Source organism: Rhamphochromis sp. 'chilingali', assembly GCF_963969265.1.
Source record: "Rhamphochromis sp. 'chilingali' genome assembly, chromosome: 22".
NCBI classification, from domain to species: Eukaryota; Metazoa; Chordata; class Actinopteri; order Cichliformes; family Cichlidae; genus Rhamphochromis; species Rhamphochromis sp. 'chilingali'.
Genome location: NC_137950.1, coordinates 22,921,004 through 22,946,163, shown reverse-complemented (window position 1 = coordinate 22,946,163; position 25,160 = coordinate 22,921,004). Strand labels below are relative to the sequence as shown.

General features: G+C 40.6%; 1 protein-coding gene across 2 annotated transcripts in view; it reads right to left on the bottom strand.

Annotated features, from left to right (window-relative positions):
- Positions 1–21,261, bottom strand: part of LOC308390548 (glutamate receptor ionotropic, NMDA 2C-like) — a 62,700-nt gene extending 41,439 nt beyond the window's left edge. The window contains exons 1-3 of one of the 2 annotated variants that reach the window (XM_080872673.1): positions 19,943–21,261; positions 6,766–7,138; positions 5,090–5,188 (exon numbers count right to left, since the gene is read on the bottom strand). In XM_080872673.1, the coding sequence (XP_080728799.1) occupies positions 5,090–5,188; positions 6,766–7,122 (456 nt within the window). In that variant the 5' untranslated portion in view covers positions 7,123–7,138; positions 19,943–21,261. Of the gene's footprint in view, positions 1–5,089; positions 5,189–6,765; positions 7,139–19,031; positions 19,449–19,942 lie in introns of those variants that run through there. The other variant, XM_080872674.1, reaches the window with a different exon arrangement.
- Positions 21,262–25,160: the final 3,899 nt, after the last annotated feature.

The following is a 25,160-nucleotide window of genomic DNA, read 5'->3' as shown; positions in this document are numbered from 1 at the left end:
CTAGTATTTCTAGTGAATGCAGTGATGACAGACGAGAACACTTGCAGGTGATTAAAAAATGTACAGTTGTGATTTTAGAATTTTGGTATTAAAACGTATCAAGTATAAAAATGGCTGATTCTGGTGACATACCTACTGCAAATTGGGAAGGAAATTGGGGAGTTGTAAGTAAATACTCCCCTGGTGCCTGCATGTGGCTGCAGGGTGGTGGAGGGATTGAAATAGCAGGTAGTGATGTGGAGCAGGAGAGAGAGGGATGGGACATTTTGCAGCTTTAATTCACCACCAAAGTGGGAGAGTCAGGCATGTTACGTGTCTATGACATAATGCAGCTCGAGCGGCCTGACCTAGCTAGCAGGCTTCGCTTGATTATAGACAACAGTGTGGACAGGCATTGAGCCCTGACCTCAACCCTATCCAGCACTTCTGTGATGTACTAGAACATCAGCTGAGAGCCAGACGCCAACATTGAGCTCCGATGAGGGGCACAGCATGCCACCAGCAAAGCATTCAGCTGCTTGCAGCTTCTTCATTTGCAGTGAATGACGTTCAGAGCCACCATAGAGCCCCACCTGAATCCTAATGGGAATATGTGTGAAAGAATATAGACGCTAGTACAGCGTTAACAATATAACCACTCAACTTGGCCTTAGGCATTGTTGCTGAACTGAAGATGGTCTCTGCCATTTGTAGAGTAATGTTTTACATCTTTTTCTGTAGGACACCAGTAACTGAGTGATTTGGAGAATGAAAATTTTCTGAAATCTTTTTTTAGTTAACATTAAAGTTGCATTTGAGCTAAATGTTAAGGTTTGACAGAACTTATGAAATTTTGATGCAAAGAAATTTGGACATGTACTCTAAGTTACTAGATCTAGTCATGTAAATTATAGTGCTATATATACATTGTTGTGTGTGTCTACTATTGTATTTTCTGTATCTGTAGTGCAGTCCCCAGCACATAAGTATCCTTTGTACTGGAACTATTAAAGTTCTATCAAAAAGATCCAAAAAGTAGAGCTATACTGTGGATGCTGTGCCCAAGAACAACATTCAAAAGTTGAATTTGTGCTCAAATATAATTTAATGGTATTAATATGTTACTGGTATAAGAATCTTTTCCAGTGTCTCTTTGTTATCTTTTCTCAGAATCATTACATTTATAACACCAGCAGCAAAAGCGAAGGATAGGGTGCCCCCTCCAAATGATTGATTATACTATATGTGCACTCTGAAGATTCCAAATTACCTGATATGCTGCTTTTTTGTCATTTTCTGTTAAGCCAAAAAAAATCCCTTACATTTATTTTATTTAGTTAGTTATTTAGTTATGTATTTATTTATAACACAAATGATGACGAACTCTGGTTGGAGGACTCCCCTGTGAATTTTTGCCTTGGCCCCCAACAGACTCTACTGGCGTCAGTAACACTGACGCCAATTGGAGCAAACCTCTGCCCCAGGCTTCAAAATGTTATCTAAATCCTCAAAACAGTTAATCTCCTGATCTGCTAATTAATTAACCTATACAATTAATAGTTATTTTATGAAGCCGATTCATTGTTTGCAGTGGAATAATAAATACAGAATGCTTTTAATCCCTTTGCAACAACGACATCATCCCGTGTCGTTGTTGCAAAGGGGGCATTTCAGAAACATGGACAAACTTTCCTGCTGGAAATTTGAAGAGTATAGCTGGAGAAACCAGATTACTGTTGCATATACATTTGCAGCTAACATACAACTATTGTGTAGTGGCAGTGTTAGGTGTAACACATACTGTAATCACATTACATTTTTAGCAACATAGTAACGTTACTGAACTAAATTTAGTAATTACATATCAGTTAATCAGTTATCAGCACGCTGGGCAGATAGAAAGAGAAAAAAGTCAGACATTTGCAGCTATTGAGGATTGGAGATACTGACATTACTTTTATTTCTATTGCCCAAAAGGATCAGAGCGTGATTCTAAAGTGCAAACTGCATGCAGAACAGAAACAACTGCATTATACTGCTAACACATTGGCTCTTTATAGCCATCTGCACAGACAGGATGCTAATGCAAAGCTAGCTGAGAGCTCAAAGTCATTGTAAAGCTGAGTGCATGCCGACCCCGACCCAGCAGCCAGACCCTGAACTTCTCTTTGAGCTAGTTTTCATCTTTGCTTTGTTGCCCTTTTGTTCATACGCTTTACACTGTAAAAGATAGTTTAACAAATTGCGTTCTCTGGTAAGTAATTAAATGACATACTCCGTTACTTTTAAGAAAAGATTGATGTGTAATGCATTACTTGACAACCCCAACCCTATGTTTTGGGGTACTCATAACCATACTTTGATAAAACACCCTTAACAAAACCCGTGTTTAACACTTGGATTGTCTGATATTTTGGTGTTGTCTGCATACTTTTGGCCAAGTGACGTTTCTGAAAACATAAAACCCATCAACTCTGAAGATGCATCTTTTCCTCAGACTGAATACAGTTATTATCGCAATCACTGCCATCATAATTAGAATATTCATATATCAGATGTTAGAATTTTATTCCAACTGAATTAAAGTTTTGTTATTAAAGTTTCTTGTTGTTCCCCCTGCAGCCTCGTCGGCACCATGCTCCTGCCCCCATCCTCATCTCCTCTCTGTCGCCTCCTGCTCCACTGCTCCCACGACTCGACATCTGGAAGTAGCACCCTCTAATGATCGCCCAGCACACTGCAGTGACTGACAACCAGCCAGCCAAGAACACACAAACAGAAAACACGCTCAATCTCTGATTTCTAACTCCTCCGAGAGACACGTCACTACATTTTTTTCCCTCCTTCCCTCGCAGGCCCCATTGAACAGCCTTTATGCTGTTTTTCAGCGCTTCCTTAACCTTCAATTTCCTCTTCTTCGCTTTTGCTTGATGTATGTGCCGTCTGACAAAAGCCTTCAATCTTTTCATCTTTGTCTCATTCCCTCCTTCCTTGTTGTTCACCATAGAAAGATCACTGAGACAGGAGCCATAAATAGGCGGCTCGGGCGGCTGCTGCTTCTTTTTAAACCCACTATCAAAGATATTCATCATCATCAGGCCTATTGATAATCAAGCACTATTGAGCTCTTTTATCCCTTAACAGAATCATGCACTCACGGGCATGTCTTTCTCCATCCAACCCACCTGTCCCATTGTGCCAGACACCTCTGACAAGCTTTTTTTTTTTCTTCTTCCGGACAACAAAGGAGCATATAGAGAGACTGAAGAGGAGTATGAGGGTAAGGGTAAAATAATGCCTTCGACATGCAGGCCACAGGAAAATGCTTTTCTTTTTGTGTTCTACAGAGAACCACCACTCAACACTTTGGACTTCTCAGGGGCAACGTCACACCTGCTTGTTTGTGTTTGCTCGCTGTCAAGTTGACAGGTTTTGTGATTGGCTCTGCAAATTACCAACCAGAGACCAGTGATTGATGATGAAATTTGACAAAAATATTCTGGAGGCAGCAGAAGAACTGTGTGAGATGTGTGTTAAAAGCAGATCTGAGGTAAATGGCTTGGAGAAGTTTTCAGAGGGACAGAAAAAATTGAGGGAAAAGATGAGTGAATGGTTTGGATTTGGGGATAAATGGTAAGCGCTACAGGGTGCTTCAGCCTCCTGAAGGCTCTAATTAACAGTTTAATGCTGTCCTAGAGCTCCAAGTGAGCAAAAAGGAGCACAGGCCTCTGGCTTACTTCAAGCCACAGTCTTAATAGACTCTGCCAGCATGCAAAAAAAAAAGTAGATTCAAGGAGCGAAGGTGATGGAGGAAAAGAAGAAAGCAGTGAAGGTGTAGAGAGACCAAAGCAAAATATGAAATGCATGGGGGAAAGAGACAGGGTTAGAAGTGATCTAACCAACAGGGGGGGGGGGGGGAGGAAGAGAGAGAATTATGGAAACAAGGAGGACTATTTCACTCACAAAAGAGACTCAGCTATGAGACAGTAAAACACTGCCTTTGGGCACCTGTCAGCCAAGCTTCATCGAGGCATCTTTCTCTTCTGTCTGTCTCTTATTCACTCACTCTGCCATCAAAATACAGCAAATCAATCACTCTCCTGCAGTTACAACTCCTCCTGTTTAATGCCTATCTATGATGTGACATCAACAGGAAGATGATAAAAACAATTACTGTGGTTTACAAAATGTTGCTGAGGGTGGAATTTATAGCCACAGGGCTATACAAGTTTCGATTGGTTGATAGGTGTAGGAATGAACCCATTTGACTGTGTGTATGTGTGTGTGTGTGTGTACTTCTCATATGTGACAGTATTCATTTGCATGTGTTTGAGAGTTGTTTCTATAAATACAAGGTGTTGGAGATAGCAGTTAAGCAATTAAAGGAAGGAAGGGGAGATGAGCCGAAAGCTTAGAGTGTGAAAGGAAGTAGAGACGGAGCCACATTCCCACCACAAAGTGGAGAAAAAGTAAAGATTAAGAATCCATCTGGTGTCATCAATCTCTTCTTTACAATCTAACTACACAGCTCGCTGCTCTCCATTTCTATTCATCAATGAGATACATGCTAAATCATAGCGGGAAAAACCTGCTGGTCTTCGACTGTGTAGACATGATTGATTGAAGCACAGATCACCCGTAGCACTTGTCTCCCCTTACGAAGTTTCCTTTCCCACAACTCAAGACTTTTCCCAGCCACGGATTAGACGAGATGATGAGGGTCGAAGGCTCTAGTCATCGCTGATAATTCACCCATCTGTATTGCTCATATCCAAATATTTGCATGCAGCGAGTTACTTGCCAAAGTAGGTTTCACCGCTCTGACCTACTTAAGTTGTTTTAAGCTGAGTGATGCCGGTGCAAAAGAGTTCTGACTAAGACAGGAGGCTGTGAAGAGCGAGTGCTGCTGCTGACAGGATTTATATTGCAGGTTGTTGTTCATCTTATACCAAGAAGTTGTTTTTCCCTCATTATACATATGTGACTAGTATTATTTTGATACCTCTGACTGAAATGCATTCACGAGTGTGGTGCGAAGGTCCAATTTAGGCTCGATCCTGGTGGTGGGACAGTGTTGAGAAGATTGAAAGTCTCATTGTTTTCACAGTACCTTATACGGTATGACGACTGCAGACCCACCACTGATGCCCACAATTGGCAGAGCTGTCTGTGTGGAGAGGAAGTCCAAGATCTGTGCTACTTCTGCCACCTGAAAGATTAAAACAAACAGATTTCATATTTGAATAAAAGAAGATGAAAGTGTTGCACCAGAATAACTCATATTCATTAATATAGTTTTACCAATTAGTAGTGGTCGAAAGACCAGGATGTAAAATTCATATTCAATCCAGAAACTGATCGATTGCCAGTTTAATGGCAAACTAAGCACCTTTTTTTTTGTTTAAATCAAAACAGCACTTGAAAAGCAACAATTTTGTCAGGCAAACCTTAACCGGCATTAATAAAATAATACATAATAAAAATAAAATAAAATAAAATAAATAAAATAAAATAAATATAAAACATAATAACAAGTCTTTCAGATGTTTTAAAAAGGTAATGGTTTCAAAACTTGTAGAGCTCCAGTTTTGTTTTCATGTAATTATTATTATACTACACTCAGAATTTGTATTAAAATTACTAATAGGGGAGGTCACAAAATCTGCCAACTCAACCATGTGGAGCTTTCCGCTGTGGTGACTTCTTGTAGATAGGGTGACTAGCCGAAACTTGGGGGGCAAATGGGCAACATGGTGGCAAGAAGGTCCTGGGTTCAAATCCCCCAGGAGCCTCTTTATGTGATTGCATAGTTCTCCCTGCGCCTGCATGGGTTCTCTGGCTTGTGTGGTAAAACAGTTGGTGATTCTAAATTAACTATTGTTGTTCATTTTAATGTCACAGGCTCCAACCCTATCACAAACTTGACTTGGATGGATGGGTGGATGAATGGATGTTTGCAAAAGAAGAAGAATTTGACTGTGAAGTGCAAAGTTGCTCAGCGATCCAGGCATCTATGAAGGGAAAATTGTTGCATTAAAATAGCAGCAACAAAATCCAAAAAATAGCATGTAGCGGCCAAAACCTACATGTACCACGTCTACCCATGCGTGCTTCCATAGTAGATTCTCTATTGCCACAGTTTTCTTTGAGGTGTCTGGTTTTTACTGGCTGTTGTTGGAGTTATGGCAATAGTTTAATGGTAAATCAGAGACCTTGCTCTTTATTAGTAAAAGAATATGTGCTAACAATTAAATGCAAGCTTCAATTCTATGGTATTAACATTAAAAGGCATATCAAATAATAAACCTGTTTCAAGCGTTTTACTTCTAATGTTTAAATGCACTCATAAAACATTTCACTTTTTTCAGCAAAATTCTTTTTAGGAGATTTCAGTGATAAAACAAATCTTTGGATGATGTTTTTGGTAACTCTATGCTAGCTATACTTTTTCCTACGACTTCATTTAAGCTGAGAACAATGCCTTTTTTAGGTTAATAAATCCTCTAAAATACTGCTTTGATTTAATGCAACATCTCTTCCCTTTACGATCTGAAACCCTACCGACACCATAATTTAATTTCTGCAAAGACAGCAAGTAAAAGTAAGCATTTAGTACACGCTTGGCATCTCAATTTGTTCCTCTTTGTGATTTAGGACAGGACAGATGCTTTTTTACATAAAGTCTTGCCTCGTGCAGCTTTAGGAAATGGATCTGGGTGACTGAACACCATGACTCTGGAGAGGATGTCGGATCAGAAAACACAAAAATGCATAAATTATTCTTACCTGAGCGCCGGTACCCGAGCCCACATCATCCTCAAACACCACACCGTGCAGCTTTTCCGTTGCCATGGTATCGCAGAGACGTGTCAGCAGGTCACGAGGGTTGGTGTCATTGACCAGCACCGTTACAGGGCTGACTACTACGGGAAGGTCGACAAAATTCTCTCCACTGAGACGACCTCTAACCTCATTCTGGTAGCTAGAGCCGCTGAACACCACCGCGACATTGATGGACGGGTGCAGGAGGAGCGGCCGAGCCTGCAGAGGAAGCGGGGAGGAGATAAGGAGGAGAAGGAAGAGGAGAAGGAGGAAGAGAGGGGGCCAGGGGGAAGGAGGAGGATGTCCCCTGGGAAGGGCCATGCTGGCAGGCTACTGCCTGGAAAGGAGGGTGGGAGAAGAAGAGAAAAGGAAAGGGAAGAGAGCAGCAGTCAAATATACAAGCTGCTTTACTTTTGTGATGCTTTTGACATAATGCCTCATGATCCCTCAGTACATATCCATCCCTTACTTCCCTCTCCTGGTCTGTCTCCCTCTCTGACCCCTTTGTATGACAGTATTAGCCCTGCATTTAGACTTGTGTCGTCAGGAAAACTGTGTCTGTGTGTGTCAGAGTGTGCGTGCATGTAATCCTCCAAAATCCAATCCCCAGTGTCATGACTGTAATCACCTCCCCATCTCTATACATTTCTGATTTGGTACACACACACACACACACACACACACACACACACACACACACACACACACACACACACACACACACACAGGATTCCAAAACTGTCACACATGTCCTCAACTCTCATTACTGGGATTACATTACGTTGCACCACATTACTTCAGCCAACCTCTCTCCATGTGGTGTGATGTCATCAGACTAACCCCAGAAATGCAAGATGCAAATAAAGCCATAGAACTGAAATGACATCAAACTCTTCATTTATGCATATTGTCATTACAAGGAAGAGTAATAAAAGCAATACATATAATATAATCCAAAAGTGTTGAAATACACTCATTCATCATTCTGTTAGGTACATCTGTTCAACTGCTCAGTCACATGCCAGCAACTCAGTGCATTTAGGTATGAAGACATGCTCAAGGTGGCCTGTTGACGTTCCCATTCTAAACCATGATTTAAAATGGGGAAGAAATGTCATTTAAATTACCCTGAACAATGCATGGTTGTTGGTGACAGACTGGCTGGTTTTTATCATTGTAGAAAGTGCAGATTTTGTTTATTGTCCCACACAATCATCTCGAGGGCTGACAGAGAATGGTACAAAAAAGAGAAAATATCCAGTGAGCAGCGGTTCTCTTGCTGAAAAAACCTTGCCTATGTCAGAGTCAGACTGCTTTGAGCTGATAAGATGACAAATGTTAATCAAATAACCACTTGTTACAACCAAGGTATGCAGAAGAGCATCTCTGAATGCACAACATATCGAACCTTGATGCATCTCTCCTGTCAGCTAAGAACAGGAAAATTAGGCTATAGTTCACACAAGCTCAACAAAAATTGGACAATAGAAGATTGAAGAAACATTGCTAGGTATGATTAGTCTCAATTTCTGCCAGGACATTAAGTGGTACAGCAGAGTGAGAACTTAGAAACAAAAAAACATGATTCATCCTGCTTTGTGTGAACAGTTCAAGCTAAAAGGCTGTTGGTTTAACACCAGCATTTTTCAATTTTCTCAACTTCAATTTTCTCGATACAGGATGGGCTCCTTAGTAACAACTGAACATTGTTTAAACACCACAGCCTACCTAAGGATTGTTGTCCATTTCTTTATGAACATAGCGTACTCATCTTCTGATGACTGGTTACAGCAGAAAAACAAGCCAGTCTCAAATTTCATATCGTCTTCTTGAACAGTCCCAAAGAGCACCTTTGGGATGTGATGGAACAGCAGTGACTGCACCGCTACGCACCCCTGCAACATCATCATCAAATTTGCAGATGACACCACTCTGATGGGGCTCATCACCAACGATGATGACACCGCCTACAGGGATGAGGTCCAGCGACCGTCAGAATGGTGTAACTACAATAACCTCACCCTAAACACCAAGAAAACCAAGGAAGTGGTCATGGACTTCCGCAAAACAAGAACTGATCCCCCTCCCCTATCCATAAAAGGTGACTATATGGAGAGGGTGTCCTCCTTTAAGTTCCTCGGCACCCACATATCCAAGGACCTATGCTGGTCCACAAACACATCAGCCCTAGTAAAGAAAGCCCAGCAGCGCCTCCATTTCTTGAGGGTTCTGAGATGGAACAGGCTGCAGACTGAACTCCTAGTGTCCTTCTACCGCGCCACTATCGAGAGTGTGCTGGTGCACGCCATCCCTGTGTGGTACGCTGGTTGCACAACAGCTGACAAGAAGAGACTACAGAGGGTCATCAGAACTGCAGAGAAGGTAATCGGCTGTCCACTCCCCTCTCTGGACTTAATTGCCAGCTCAAGATGTCTCTCCAGAGCCAGGGCAATTATAAAGGACCACCTCCATCCTAACCACCACCTCTTCAACATCCTGCCCTCTGGAAAAAGGCTCAGATCCATCAGGTGCAAAACCAACAGACTAAAGAACAGCTTCTTCCCGAGGGCTGTCAGAACTCTTAATGCAAACTAAGAGTGTGTAAAGACTTCCCCAACACATTTATTTTATTCTATTTATTTAAAAAAAAATTTTCCACCTTCGTTGTATATTGGTTTCTCTTCTTCTTACTTTAGCACCTTTGTGGTCCAGCTACCCAATTTCGCTGTGCAAGAAACTGCACAATGACAATAAAAAGCTCTAAGTCTCTCTAAGTCTAAGTCTAACAGGAGAGTCACATTATGGATGCACAAATCAATTCAGTTCAACTAAGTTTTATTTATATAGCACCAAATCACAACAATAGTCGCATCAATGATCTATAAATTGTAAGGTATAGACCATATAATAATAGAGAGAAAACTCCAGCGGTCAAACAATGCCCTTTGAGCGAACTCTTGGCAACAGTGGGAAGGAAAAACTCCCTTTTAACAGGAAGAAACCTCTGCCGCTTCCAGGCTCAGGGAACAACTGTGCAGAGCAAGCACAAAGAATTAAGGATGTTTGGAAGGCAAAGTGGCGTGTAACTTTTTTGAAAAGTAAAAATTATATTTCTTTGTACTTGGTCTTCTAAAATGGTCGTCGCTTTAATTAAAACCTAATGTTTGGCATGCATTCACAGTACAACTCAACTTTGCATTTGCTGTTTGAAGATCATTTCCTATTTAATCAATAACCTTGAGCCTTTGATTAAACCAGGTGGGCTTTCATATAGCAAATAAGGATCTCCACACAAACACTCACACAGTACTTAATAGGTAGGACAGAATAGATAGCGTGTTGGTTTCATCTGCGGCCATCAGAGACACCCTGATAATTAACAGCACCTCTCAGCTTTGATTCAAAGCAACACTGGGTTAAATGTGTCCCATCTCTCCAACACACTTCATGCTCCTGGCATATCAATCATTCATCTTAATAAGTTTGTAGGCTCCTGGGTTTTACGTGCCCATAGCAATAAATATGCAGTTTGACCCCTTGAAAGGCAATTTATCCTTATTAGATTTATTCCAGAAATAAACCATTGTGTTTAAAATGGGACTGATGGACAATGAGACTTTTTTTCTTCAAGTTTTGCTTTATATTTGTCAGTTTTCTTTTATTCTATTGATTGTAATGGTCAGCAGTCCCACACTGGCCATTTTACTGACATTTTCTAAGCTTCAAAAGCTCTGCGATGCGGCATGTTTTTAATTTGTGCAGCACATATTAGAAAATTATTATCGAATGTCATCTGCATATTGTGACATTTTGTCAGTTCATTTTAGCTAGGTCAACAATTTAACAAATCCAACCTCTCCAGTTTTCTGGAGATGCCCAGAAAGCTACAGGAGGTGAAATATGAGCCGTTATCAGACCTTAAACAACACACCCTCAAGTCTTTCAGCCAATCATGTTAATCATGTTATGGCCCGCAAAAAAAAGTGTTTACTGCCTGGGCGCAGCAGCCTTTAATCTCTTGGCCAGAGAGTTGAGGTCCCTGGCGCCATTAAAAAATAATTTGAAATTCTTTCGTTTTTAAAATAAAATGTGAATATTTATAATTAGAGCATATTTGTTTTCTCTATCATAAAAAAACCCCTACACTATTTGGATCAACTCAGTGCGGCTCGCCACGGTTTGGGGGGTTTCCATTACCTGGCACCAGGTACTCTCTTAGTACCTGTTCGCCAGGTGTTCCAAGCAATCAGAGCAGGTACTAAAATGTGACGTCATCAGGCTGCATGCCACCGACTGGTTGGACAGTAGCCTCACTCGATGAGTCATGAGAGCTTCTCCTTCACGAAAATTAAACCGCAATTTTTTAGGCCCGACAACAAGCGAAATAGCCACAAAAAACAACGCGGTGTTCATCTGAGTCTAACGAAAAGCCACAGAGCGAGCAGCAGGGATATTCTTGCCTCGTTCACCTTTTTTGTAGTGTTCGTGTCGGGGAGGGGGGGGGGTGCATTGCTTTCACAACAGCCACGCAGGTTAGGTATCAGTGGATTGTAATGAAAAAGTAATCGATCAGTGGCGAGTCAATCCGATTAGGCAGTAGTAGAAAAGGGGCTTTTGTTTCCAGTGAATAATTATATGTTAATGTAAATTGTTGTGTTATTTGGATACTAAAAATTAGCACTTTAGTCCCCCAAGCAGCATACTTAAACTGAAAGCCATAGACAAAGAACAGCTGATTATATTTCAAATATGTGAAATAAAAGGCAAATAAAGAAACACATACTGACCTTCGTTAATATCTGAAGCAGAAAATGTAGGCAATATTCCTAATTATCACACATAATGTTCATTTTACAATTTGGATGTTACACAGTAAGATTAATATTGTACTGAGAGAAAATGTTATATCTTCAAGGGTAAGAGCTGTTTTTTGCGAAACATTATTAAAGCCTGTGGATCAAAAGACGTTCATATTCTGGAACATATTTGTCATTTAAAAGAAATTACACCGCATCTCCAATAGCTAGAGGATTAAAAGGGAAAATTAGAAGTAAAATTGTGCAGCTGGATAGTGTATTGGTAAGACTACACACCTTCGGAGCGGGAGTCACAAGTTTGATTCCCACCCGGTATCTAGTAAGGGTCCTGGCTAGACCCCCCGTGCAAAGCAAAAAAAAAAAAAAAAACAAGCCCTGCAGCCTGTCCGCAGCTCGGACACAAGAATTTCACTACGTGTTGTACTCTGTATAATGACAAATAAAGGTTGCTTGTTGTGAAAATTAACTCTTAGTTGTGCCATAACTCAATGCTTTATGCATGAATGTGAAATTAACTTGCAAATCTGTCATAAACTTTCATAATTTACTTTTTCATTTCCTTCTACCAGAGTGAATAATAAACTGTTTACACAATGCTTGCTGAATTTTGCTTGAAATTATATTAATTCAAGCTCACACACACAAAGTCAGTAACGGGTTTAATGTAAATATACCTCCAAATGTTAAATGTGGTGGAGGGGAAACCAGAGGATATCTGCAAAAGATGGAAATAGCCTGTGTGGATCATATGACTAGAGAGCAGGTCAATTGTTCATTTACCAGTGTAATCTCTGGAAAAAGAGATTAGCAGTGTGTTTGTGTGCGAGTGTCTGTGTGTACGTGTGGGTAGGAAGTTGAGGGAGTGGGTGTCTCTGCTCTAGATTGGCAGCAAGAGTATGATTATGACACACAAAGGATGTGAACATAAGAGAAGGCCACAATGTGTCTAAACTTAACACACAACAACTGACTTGTGGTCTTTTTAAATGAATTATAAAAATCACATGGCTTGTTTTAGAGAAGATGCAGTCAATGAAAGATAAATGTGAAGATGTGAAGATGTCAGACAGCAGATTGTCAGTAAGTGTGTACACACATTTTCCCCAAATCCTTGGATGTTTTGCCCTTTTTTTTAAGGTTTATATTCACATGCACAGTTTGAGCGAATGAGCATGGTAGTGCATGCACAGGTTTTTTTTATTATTATGGAAATTTCCAGATGGAGTGCAGCTCTTCATGTGTGATAAACTCTCTCACTGGGACTTAGGTAGGCATGCTTCAGCATCAACACGACAACGTGAATCCAAATTCCTCTTGCCATCACTGTTAATAAAAAAAAACAATCAAACAGCTGCGAAATACAAGAACAATGAGAAGTATAAAAAGAATGGTTTCTGGTTAATTTGACTAGTAAACAAACAAACAAAAACAAACAACATACCTAATAGACAGTGTCTCATATAAAATAATCATTGGTTTTTTTGTGGGGGTTTTTTGTTTGTTTTTTATGGTTGTTGTTTTTCGTAATATCTTTGCCTAATAAGTACAGAATATTTCAAGCCTGCCGCCCTCTGAGAACTGATCAAATTAATCATAGCTAAAGTAGGAAGCTACTTTTTGTACTGAACTTTTCACGTCTCTGCTGATGCTACAATAGTGGAACAATCAAAACTCTCATGTGGCCTTTTAGCCGATTAATTGCTGCACAATCTGTCATCACAAATTAAAATGTTATTTTTCTATGTAATTTCTCTATAACAATGGGGAAAACACTGACACACATCTGAGTTCTCATAAGCCTATAAGTGGGCTTGTTTCACTGTCTGCAGTAATGTTTGTTTTTAACATTATCAATCAAATACTGGACTACATGTTAAGCTGATGTGTAAGTCAGTTCTCTCTCTCTCAGCTGGGATATGACAGCCTCCCTCTATTCTCGAGGGGAATAAGCAGATTGGAACTAGTTGATGGGATGAGGATCATCATCATCAGAAAATTATCAGCATGCCTTGTTTGTAGGGTTCTCATAATACAAGAAATCCAAGCTCAATACTGATACCCAGGAAATTATTCAATGCTTAATACGATTTTTGATATCACAGGGGCAAAAAAAAAATATTTTTTTAAATTGACATTACCAGTGGGTAGCACTGATAGCATTTTTGCCTAGCTCATTTGTTTTTGGCCACAGCCATCAGGCACTGCTTAATGATAACTTGACAGCTAATGTGGTTATTGGATAAAGATACTTTCAGCTGTTCACTTACTTCTACAGGACCTTCCATAGCAATTTGTATCTGTATGTTTGATTTGGCAAAGATTTTATACCAGATGTTCTTACTGATGCAAACATCCCAGTTATCTGGGCTTGGGACCAACACCATAACTAGGAGAACACTGGCTTGTGGTTAACACTTATGATAACTGATACTTCAGTGTTGTTGGAACACAGCATTACTGACCTCCCCTAAATTCCTCCTAAAGTGTTGTTTCATGTTGTGAAAACTACTTAATCTGCTAATGAGGGAAGAGGCTGTGTGCTTCCCTGTGTGCAGGTGGAGGAGGTAAAAACAGCATTATTGGTATCATTACTGAGAAAAAAGGAATATCTAATCCAATAGTCATTTTTGGTATTATTGATTAGTATGTGAGAATTATAAAAATAATTTTTTAAAAGCCTTAGTTTCAAAGGTGTTGTTGAAAAAAGAATTCCACGGCACTAATTAGGGAGCCTGAATTAGTGGGTAAAATTAATGTAGTAAAAACGAACATCCTCTCATCAACATACAGCATGCACAGTGCTCTGACAGCTGCAGGAAACGTTAGGAATCTCTAGAGCCCATTTATACAGAGCTAGGGTCCAAGAAATCCCAAAATGAGCCTTTATTCTGCAGAGTTATTTCATTTCCTGATACTGATATTCTGACAGTGGAAATTCCCAGTGAATACCTGATTCAAAGAATTTTAGATGCAATACTGATTGCTCTAATTGCAACACCACCGACAAGTGAACTTAATAAACGTGATACTTTTGTTACATGAAATACTAGAAAACCTTGGGTCCTGACATTGATGTGGGTGCCACCTATGTGTTGCTGTAGACCAAGCATATCTGCCATGGTAGTATCTCTGCAACCTCAGCACTGGCCTCATTAAGTGGGACAATGCCCCCGCCCAATCACACAAGTGCTCTGGAATACAACAGAGACCCAAGGCTTTGACCCAGCTCCTGAACTCCCCAGATCCCAATCCGATCAAAAAAGCTCGATCCACAGAGACGCTGTCCTGCAACCCACAGGACAGGACATCCCACTGGATGTTCTGTCAACAACCTGGTGCCAGACACCACGGCACACTCCCAGAGTTCCCATGGCCATGCCCCAAATGGTCGATCAAAGGACAATCTAGAAAATATTTGGGGCGTGATGTTATGGCTGTTCAGTGGTGTATAGAGTGGCTATGCCCACTCTCAGAAAGACATTATGTACTGTCGTGGATTTTACATGTTTGCATCACATACAGTTTATTTGGATAAGCCATGTTTTCTCACTTGAAACAAGGAACCCTGTATTTCCGATTCTAGATTAGGCAGATAGGAATTAGCCAGTGTAAAATAGGTAAAATGATCCTTGCAGCATGACACACATCATATCCCCAATCCCCCTAAATCAGAAAGCATATCAAGCCCATGATGGCTGCCAATTTGAAACTCTGCAGCTTTGAAACTGTATAAGAGGTATGGCATTGTTAAAACTTAGAGAATATTTTGATGACATACAAATTCCACCTGTAATCTGTTGGTGTGCTCAGGATTATGAGCCAAGGTGTAAAAATGTAAAAGTTGAAAATGGAGAAGATAAAAGATTCACATCATTCACACTAAAATTATAATAGAAAAATATAAGTTAGAGAAATAACTCCGATGGGTACCTTATGACAATTATTTTACTCCAAATACTTTGGACAAAAGCATCAAACAATGGATACCAAACCGAATAACAGCACTGTGTAACGTAATAAGACAACCAGTACCCTTTAAGATACGTACAAGAGATTTTTATAAGTGGGATGTAAAGCATCCCGCTTACAAAAGTTTTGAGAAAAAAATGGCATAATTACAACCATATTAGAAGTCTACAATTCAAGTAATATTGGGCAATATCTACATTACATCAAGAGTTAGTGGAAAAGAAAAGGAATGCAGCACTTCATGTTGAATAGAAATGGGAAAAAGAAATGGGCATGAATATTTCTGAATAGTTGCACATATGGCAAAAACAACAATCTACTACATCATCAGGTAGTTGGAGAAAACAGTGTTGGGAAAACACATCAGTAACACAACCATGCTGGAGCGGTAAATGTAAATTTTTTGGTTATTATCAACATTCTGGGTTACGATATCCTATGGTCACATATGGTGTTGTGGTTAGGTAAGATAGCAAAATACTGTGCCAAGAGAAGACACATATTTGTTTAAAATGTTATCAGCCTGTAAATGGCTGAAAGTAGCGAGTGAAATATATGTTATGGAGTAATTGACTCATAAGGTACCACTTCATGAGGAACTGTGTTGAGAGAAACGGAAGAAATGGACCATGTTCACATGATAATGACAAGGTGAAGGCTGAAATACTGATGTCACAGAAACAGACTGCAGAGACAAAGTAAATCAGACTGTTCGTGGGGTGATGTGGTGATTTTCATTGGTTTGTTTTGTTACTCTCCGTTCTTTTGTGTATATCTGAAAGAGAAATGAAGTGTTAACAAAAACATGGCTGCCAAGTGGAAAGACTTGAGGGACTCAGTCATGTGCAGATTATTGAGAATCCACTCAATGAAGCACTTCCATTACCATTTCCTAAAGTAACAGCTATGTATATGACCAATAACTGTCCACTGGGCACAGCCACTCTGTCAACATCCTTTCCCTTATCCCTTTATTCCTCCGTCTGAATGACTTAAAGAAGCTAAGTTGATATGTGAGCTCTCTCATCCTCATGTTCGCATACAGTTACTACAGCCAATCAGCCTTCCACATACAAACCAAGCTCACAATATGAATAAATTAGTGTGTCATGCTTAACCTCTGAGCTTATTATAAAACACATCACATGTCTGCCACTTAAAATTATCATAATAAGGATTTTAACAGCTAGCTTCACAGCCTCATTTCTCAGTAGGTTCCCGATTTCGCACATAAAGATTTGACAGCTTTAAAAGGAAATCGTTGCAAGCCAGATGTATCGGCAGACGTGACTGACGCTGACATGGTAAGAGCGCGTCTAAATCTGCTTAGCCCTCAGCTGCTCAAATGTATAGCAATCAAAACCTCAGAGACACCCAATTTGCATGCCACACCTTCTTAAAAGAGACACTGTCACTCTCACAAAACCATACATGAAATTGTATATATTAATATGTACATAAAAAGATTTGTCAAAAATCACAAGAAATATTACATTAGTGTGGAACTTTTAGGGTCCTCTTGTGGCCTAAACCCCCAAAAAGGAACCACAGCGGTAACTGTTCGCAACACAAACTTTGTAATGTAGTGTTTTACTCAACCTTTTTCAGAAGAATTATAGTATTTCAGAAATACTTAATTTTATTATTACTTCTGTTTGTACTTGTTTAAAATGTCTCTTGCCACACTGTGGTCCTCAGATTGGTCAAAGACCCCTGAGTACCACTGCTTGAGTAAAAATCATGATAATACATTATTAACATACATTTTATTTACTTTCCAGGAGCTTGTGATCCATTAAATTTGTCTGTAGAACTCTTCCAAATTCAGAGATGCCATGCTGAGAACAGGTGTATATATAGCTCAAAAACCATATGCCAGCATTGTATTTATAGACCCAGTGAATCAATATTAATAGAGCAGGAAAAAAAAACATTTTATTGTCCGATTAAACATCTTGTGGCCGTCAGATTAAATTTGTGAGCTTTCGGAGGGCCTCAAACCCCTGTTTGGGGAACCACTAGCCTGTGGATTAAGTAGTTTTAAACAAACTGTGCTAGATTGTGCTGCTCCACGATAAACTGAATGCAAACTGGAGCAGAAAGCCTCTGTCACTAATGTAGAAGAATGAGTCTCTACCTACGGCTTATGACACAAATCAATGAGCATTACCAAATAAGTGACACAGCAGCAAAACTCTGGAAGTGAAACATTCATAATCCATAAGTAAATGAGTCATTTTGAGGAAGCTTGCATACAGGTGGGGAGGAATTGCACACACACGCACACACACACACAAGTACACACATACAAATACCAGAGGTGGGACCAAGTCATTGTTTTGCAAGTCTCAAGTAAGTCTCAAGTCTTTATCCTCAAGTCTCAAGTCAAGTCTCAAGTAATGTCAGGCAAGTCAGAGTCGAGTCTCAAGTCACTGGTGTAAAAGTCCGAGTCAAGTCACAAGTCTGAAACTTTGAATTTCAAGTCCTTTCGAGTCTTTAAAAAAAAAAAAACACGAAAAAATAATGTTGCAGTTATATGCTAAATGTAAATATTAGACCATGTAATTTTAAAATCTGTGTTTTTCTCAACACATGACAAAATAGTGAACTTAGAAAATATACACAAATTGTGAAATTGCACCTCTTTAAAATGCAGCTCAATTAAACTTAGCTCCAAGAATAATTTTCACCGACAGTTCTGAGATAAGCTGCATGTTATTCTTGGATGCGGTTGTAGGACCGGCTTTAAAATCGCATGACAAAAATATCATACACATTAAAAAAACTGTATCACCAACGTAGCCTGGACAACATTTGCTAGTTAGATGAAGTCAGCTATCTCATCTTAGCATATTTATATGCATATTTATAATCATACGGTTCTTGGAGTGAGCGCATACACTCATGAAGTTTAGTAACTTCAGGTCACTGCAACAAGCCCAGGTACAGTTTACCGACGGATGGGTGCAGGACCTTGAAATGCACCGTGTAGAAAGTAAAGACCATCGTACGTATCATAAGTTTACCAGTCTCACAAATCGTCGTCATAAATACACATTCGTTAACAGTTTATTAATAGGACCTTTGAGCTCAACGGTAATTAATTAGTAGTGGAAATAATTTCTGGTAGCATCACAGAAATGTAGCAGTGACAACAATACTGTATGCTGTAATCGTACTGGGCAATTAGTGATACAAAAAACCTGTTTTATCCTGTGAATAAAAGTATATGTTTTTGTCAATGTACCATAATAACAGAAGCGAAACGCAATATTGTGTCAGGACAATTCACTATTTATGCACAATAAATAAAGGAGCATAGCGCCACAATTTCTGTTCAGCGCCAGACTTGCTTGTAACCTATATCACCAATTATGTTATGAAAATGAGGTATTAACTACTAAAAAACACTGACCTTCGTGTAAATGCTTGGAGCAGACTAACCTGTGAGCTGGAGTGTTCTGGGACGTTATATTTGGTCTTTGAATGGCTGCAATCCAGACCATCCGTCGCGTCTTTGTTACTTCGGAAACATGGCTTGAACAATTTCTCTTCAACGACGTAATCCGATAACAACCGATCTCTTTACCCGTCGGCTTCCCGTGGCTGTCATGCGACCGGCTATTGCAGTTAATAATACAACAGCTTCTTGACATTTTTGTGTTTCTTTTTATCGCTGTATAACTGATTTTAATTGAAAGCCTGCGTGCGCTAGTACCGCTTGCCACGAGTTCCCAGAATCCTTTGCGGTTCTACCCGTGAATGACGTCACATTTTCAATCTCTATATAATATGCATGTTAAATTTTATATTTGGGGTAAAATATCAAGTCTTTTCAAGTAAACCGGTTCAAGTCCAATTCAAGTCCCAAGTCATTGGTGTAAAAGTCCAAGTCAAGTCACAAGTCTGAGAACATTTTTTCAAGTCAAGTCTAAAGTCATAAAATTAATGACTCGAGTCTGACTCGAGTCCAAGTCATGTGACTCGAGTCCACACCTCTGACAAATACACAGAAACACATGCACACGCACATGCACATCTACAAAGCTGCTAACCGCCAAACCCCAGAGTGAAAAATGCTAATATGTCCTCTTACAGTATTTCTTCTTATAGTAACAACTGGCTGCTCTGTTTCTGTCAGCAGCAAACAGGAGCTTTCTCTCAAGGAAACTCTTCACTTATCATAGTATTCCTGCATCCATGCAGTGTGTCTACACTCTCACTTGCTGAAAGCTTTTCTCCAATCTTGTATCTATCTGTTGCCCCACATACATCCCTGCCACTTCTATTTTTCTGTCAGAGGATCAGATTAAGAGACATGAGTGTCAGCGAGTATGTGTGACTTGCAGACTTACCTGTGCTTTCTGCTCTGGGTGAACTCCTGCTGCTCCATCTTTTCCCAGATGTTTTCCTCCAAGTGTCTTTTTCTGTTGCTTTCCTTTTCACCTGCTTTGCACCTGCCTCTCTCTCCTCGCAGCACCTGTAGGAGTATGCATTTAGACCAAGTCCCCGCGTGAGTGCAAGCCCGAGCAGGTTATCAGTGCTTCTGTGTCTGTGAGTGTATTTGGCAGCTTTGGATGTCTGCACACTCCCCTCGAGGACTTCACAACGTGACAGTAAGTGTATGTGATATCCCCAATTTTCCAAAAATCTCTCTTTGAAACTGTTCGACTTCTCCTCTCACTTCTCTCCTTCTCCTGTTCTGCATGTGTCACAGTCAACGCATTCGCGAGTGGTCATGAAGGTGAAGACAGGACATCAAAGTGGGACAGGAAAGGAAAGTGAAGGAGAAGGAGGGTGAAAGAAGACGAGAGGTGTGGGAGCCCCTGGATGAGCAGCAAGCCTGTGTGTGTGTGTGTGTTTGTGCGAGTGTGTGCATATGTGCATAAACCCACTGTGTTTAGCTCTCTGTCTATATCCCTCAGGCTTCCCGCTGTTCAGATGAGAAGAAAAGCAAAAGAGGAGGGGGGAGAGTGATAAAATGCCTCTTCAGTGAAAGGGGCACAGACGCCGGTAACACTTCAGCAGAAGAGACGGTGACGCTTCCCCGCCGTCTTTTCCTTCCTCCCCCCCTCCGCCTCCTCGTTCTGTTTTTCCCTCTCCCTGCTCAGGAGTGAGAAACATGACAGATCCACGGGAAGTTAGTAAATCTCACAGACTTATAAGGTAGGGTCCTGTGCACGCATCTGCATCTTTGAAGCAAAAGTTTTTCCCTCCTCCGGTCCAGTTATCAATTCCCTCAGAGATGGTACTCCACAGTAAGGGATCCCCCTCCCCAGTGATGATGACTCTCCTCAGGTCCTGTGTGATCAGAAAAGGTGAGGAAAGAAGGATAAGATTTGTGTTGGCTTGCCTCCCCCCCTCGCCCCCTTTGCCATATGGATGAGAGGTGATCCAGATGTTGGCTGATGGGAGCGTCTGGAACACGGAGAGAACAGCGGGGCAGATGGCAGGTCTGTGGGGTCGGGCCGGCTGTGCACTAGCAGGTCCTCATCCTGTTGCACTGATTTTTTTTTCCCACCAGAGTTTCTCTCTCTCTCTTTCTCTCTCTCAGCGTTGTGCTGCCGCTCATCTGCCTTTGCTGCCACACCAGTAATCCTGCTTTCCATTTCCTCTATAACTCCATCTTTTCTGTATCTCTCTCTCTATCTCTTCTCACTCCATCACAGGAGGGGCTGCCTGTGAGTCCTGATAATAATGGTGTGAGGATTTAGCCTGCCTCCCTTCCTCTCCTCCCTCTCGCTCACTTCAGACCAACCCCTCCTCCTCTCCCAGCCCACTTTTGCTCCCGTTTTCTCGGTATTATTCACCTTCATCCTGTCACATATCCTGTCGTCTTTTCCCTAATCACTTCAGTGTATAGCTCAGTCACTTCACTCCCTCCTTTGCCTTCCCCCCCCTGTTTTCCCTTCCACCATCAACAGGTCCAAAATGAATCCCATCACAGTTTTGTTTTCCTGGTCAGGAGCCCAGAGCCTGTGCCTGTTGTTTATCAGTGGGAATACAGTTTTAAAATGTCAATAAGCCAACAGACCACCATACAAGCCCGCAGCTTTTAAACAAGCATATAAAGTGTTGAAGCAAATACTCCAGTAAAGGGACTGTACACCTATTTTAGATTTGTTCAGTTTAATTACCAGCCGTACTGCTCAGGTGGTGAAAATAATTGAAAGAGGGTTTTTTTTTAACTGTCTGGAGTCCTGCAAATTTAAATGAATGCAAATATTCCAAGTAGCAGAGAAAGCAAATCTTTGCTTTGTAATATAGTCTGTGTCTGTGTATAATCAACTCATGAACCAGCTGTACAGGCATTAGCTCGAAACATATGGACACACTGTAGGTGGCTGAAGTGTTTTTGATATCAGAACCCACCAGGGAATCCAGCTTTGTCTTCCAGTATCTCGCTTTTTGTGTTCCTATCTCATTATGTTCATGAAGTAAATTCACGGAGCTGCAGAGTAAGGATTTGTTTTCTAGTTTTCTTAGCTTTCAAACCCGCCTTAATGAACGATGCTATCGGTTTGGGGCTTTTCCTTTCATAACTATCCCAAATGTGTGGAGCAGCTCCTCGTTATCAATGTTAACTGAATAAAAGAAGTGGCCAAGAAAAACATTTGGATATCATTTTTCTACTTGTTCCCAGATAAATGTTTTTATATAACTTTAAATATATATCTATGAATTCAACTACATAAATATGTTTGCTTAGTATTGCAAACGCATTGCATATACAGACACGCTGCTGTTGGAAAATGTGCAAACCATTAAAAGGCTCCAAAATCTGACAAGTGCACACCTGAGTAAAAATTGTTTTGCTACTATTGCTCAGTTTGAGTTGGCTGTCAAAGCTGCCTTTCTGTCAGATTTTCCCTCAGTTTACTTTCCTGTCCCACTTTTATGTTCTGTCTTCACCTTTATAACCACTGTCAGGTGAAATTACAGGCAAGGTGTCATTCGGCGTCCGTGCAGTGACGGACCTGCTGCAGCAATGTTGAACATTTAGAGATGGATGGAAGATTGCTGATTTTTGTTTTTCATTGTCACATGTTTTTTTATTTTCACTCTGACTTGCTTGTTAGGTTTAGAAAGGTTGGATTTTGGATTAAAATATGTCCCCTGCACCTGTAGTTTACCCAGTGGGCTTAAATGTTGTGTTAGGAAGTTCTTTATTATCACATATATGTGATGTGTTGAGAGTGCATCATGCACAGATGCCAAAGGACACCTTCTGTTAGTAATTTAGAGATGCCAAAAAAAGGCTATATTTGATACCTTGGGAATAATAACGCACGGGCTGGATATCGCTTCAACTAATTACTGGCATGTATTTTTAGTTTCTCCCCAAAACTCTTAGCATTCACTTGTGTCTGTAATACTCTCAGTAGTTTATGCATTTGTTGCTCTGTTTTTTACCACCACATCTTGAAACTTCAATTAATAGATGGATGTCTGATCATTTTTGATCCACATCAAACACAAAAGCCAGTAAAAATAAAAGAGGCGCACCAAATGGGACAATGGACCTGGAAGTGCTACACCCATACAAATATGGTTTTCAGGATTATTTGCTGTGTGTCTCATTCACAGACTAAAGAGCATGCTACAAAGGCAATCATCTGCCTGCAATTAGACTGAAAAGCAGGAGAGAAAAGAGAAAAAAAAATCAATCCATCATAATTCTCAGACCTTTCGTTCTGCTAGAGGAAAACATTTTAAGTTATGTTGAATGGAATCATGTTGACACGCATAAGTGTGTATCGCTGTGCCAAGAGGAGAAAGTAGTGAATAATGCTGAGGGCCGGAGAGATAGAGGGAAAACAGTCTGATTGCCTCTTACGTCTCTTCCCTTCTTCATGGCTTACTTTTGACATTACTTCAGCAGAGGAAGGAGAAACAATTTCACTGTGCCCCCCTCCCTTCTCTCACTCACGCTGTGGGACAGGCGTTTCATAGTTTTACAGAGTGCCGTCTTCTGCAGGTTACCATCACTTCTAATAAAAGCCGTTTTCTTCTTTTTCCTCACTCGGCAGCTTGGTCAGGTGACAAGCCTTTCGACTCTGCTCTATAAATACAGACAAGTGTTAAAATAGAGTGCTTCAGATGTAAGACGGGTGACAGAGGTGTTTATATCTGTGCGGGATGTGTGTAGAGGATACAGCAATACCTCTGGTAAATGGAAAGAGACAATAGCTGACAGATGTTTTAAAGGATAGTCTGTCTGTGAGCAGCTGGACAGTGTGTAAACCAGCCAGTTGGGAACATATGTTCTCTGGACAGCAGCTTGATCAGGCCCTCAGATTAACTCAGATTGATTCAGTGAGTAACAAAATTGTGTTTACTGAAAGAGAAAAGCTTGCTGGCTGACAAGCAAATAATTAATTCTACTATTTTGTGTGTTGCCACGGAGGATTTATGTTATATGCAGTTTGTTCTAATACAGTACTCATTCTCAGGGATTGTCAACAGACCGATTATATAGACTCTTTAGTAACAGATTAATTCATTGCGGTACTTTTAACTGCTCTGTTATTTCCCAAGCGTTCGTCACAGTGGATGGATTCACATTTTTGATTTGGCACATTTTTTTATGCTGGATGCCCTTCCTGATGCAAACCTCCCACTTATCCGGGATTGGGAATGGCATGAATACACTAGTTTGCTCATCAAATGAACATAGATCATTTAAAGCTCTATATCTGTCAGAAGATTGTGTTTTGTGTACTCGGAAAGGGCCTTTAAACAAGTCCCCTTGGGGTGTCCTGTGGGGCGTTCTGTGGGAGAATGGGGGTACTTGGCCCATTGTTTGAAGCTGTTCTCTCCCTGTATGGTGACAGCTTAGTTCGCATCACCAGCAGTAACTCAAACTTGGTCCCGGTAGGAGTTGGACTCTGCCGGGGATGCCCTTTGTCACAGATTCTCCTCATAATTTTTATGGACACAGTTTCTACATGTAGCCAAGAGACAGAGGGTCTCCGCTATGGTGGCGTGAGGATCACCTCTGCTTTTTGGCTTTACCAGAAGGCGACTTCCCCCTATCACTCCTGTGGTTTCCAGTCGAGTATGAAGTGATAGCAATCAAAATTAGCCTCTCCAAGTCTCTCAGCCAGAAAAAGGTGGAGTGCCCACTTTGGAGTGGGGATGAGCTTTTACCCCAAGTGGAGGAGTTTAGGTATCTTGTGGTCATGAGTGAGCGGAGTTGAAATTGGAGACTGACAGATGGATTGGTGTGGTATCAACAGTGATGAGGATGTTGAGTGAAGCGTCAACCTCTGAGCAGTGGGTACTGACAGAAGGAGAAAAAAATGTGGCTATAAGTGGTGAAAATAAGCTGCCATCTTTAGGTACTGTTATTATTTTTATTATTATTGATCTCATGAGCCAAATAAAGACGGTTTACATATTTTTTCATCATAATTAATAAAACTATTTCAATCTGATTTAAACCTTGCAAGAACTTTATTGTCAGGTAGGTTGTTTTTTTGTTGTTTTTACAACAGTGGTTTGTCACAAATTTACCAATGGGATTGATATAGGGTGACATGGTGATGCAGTTAACACCGTGACGTCAGACTG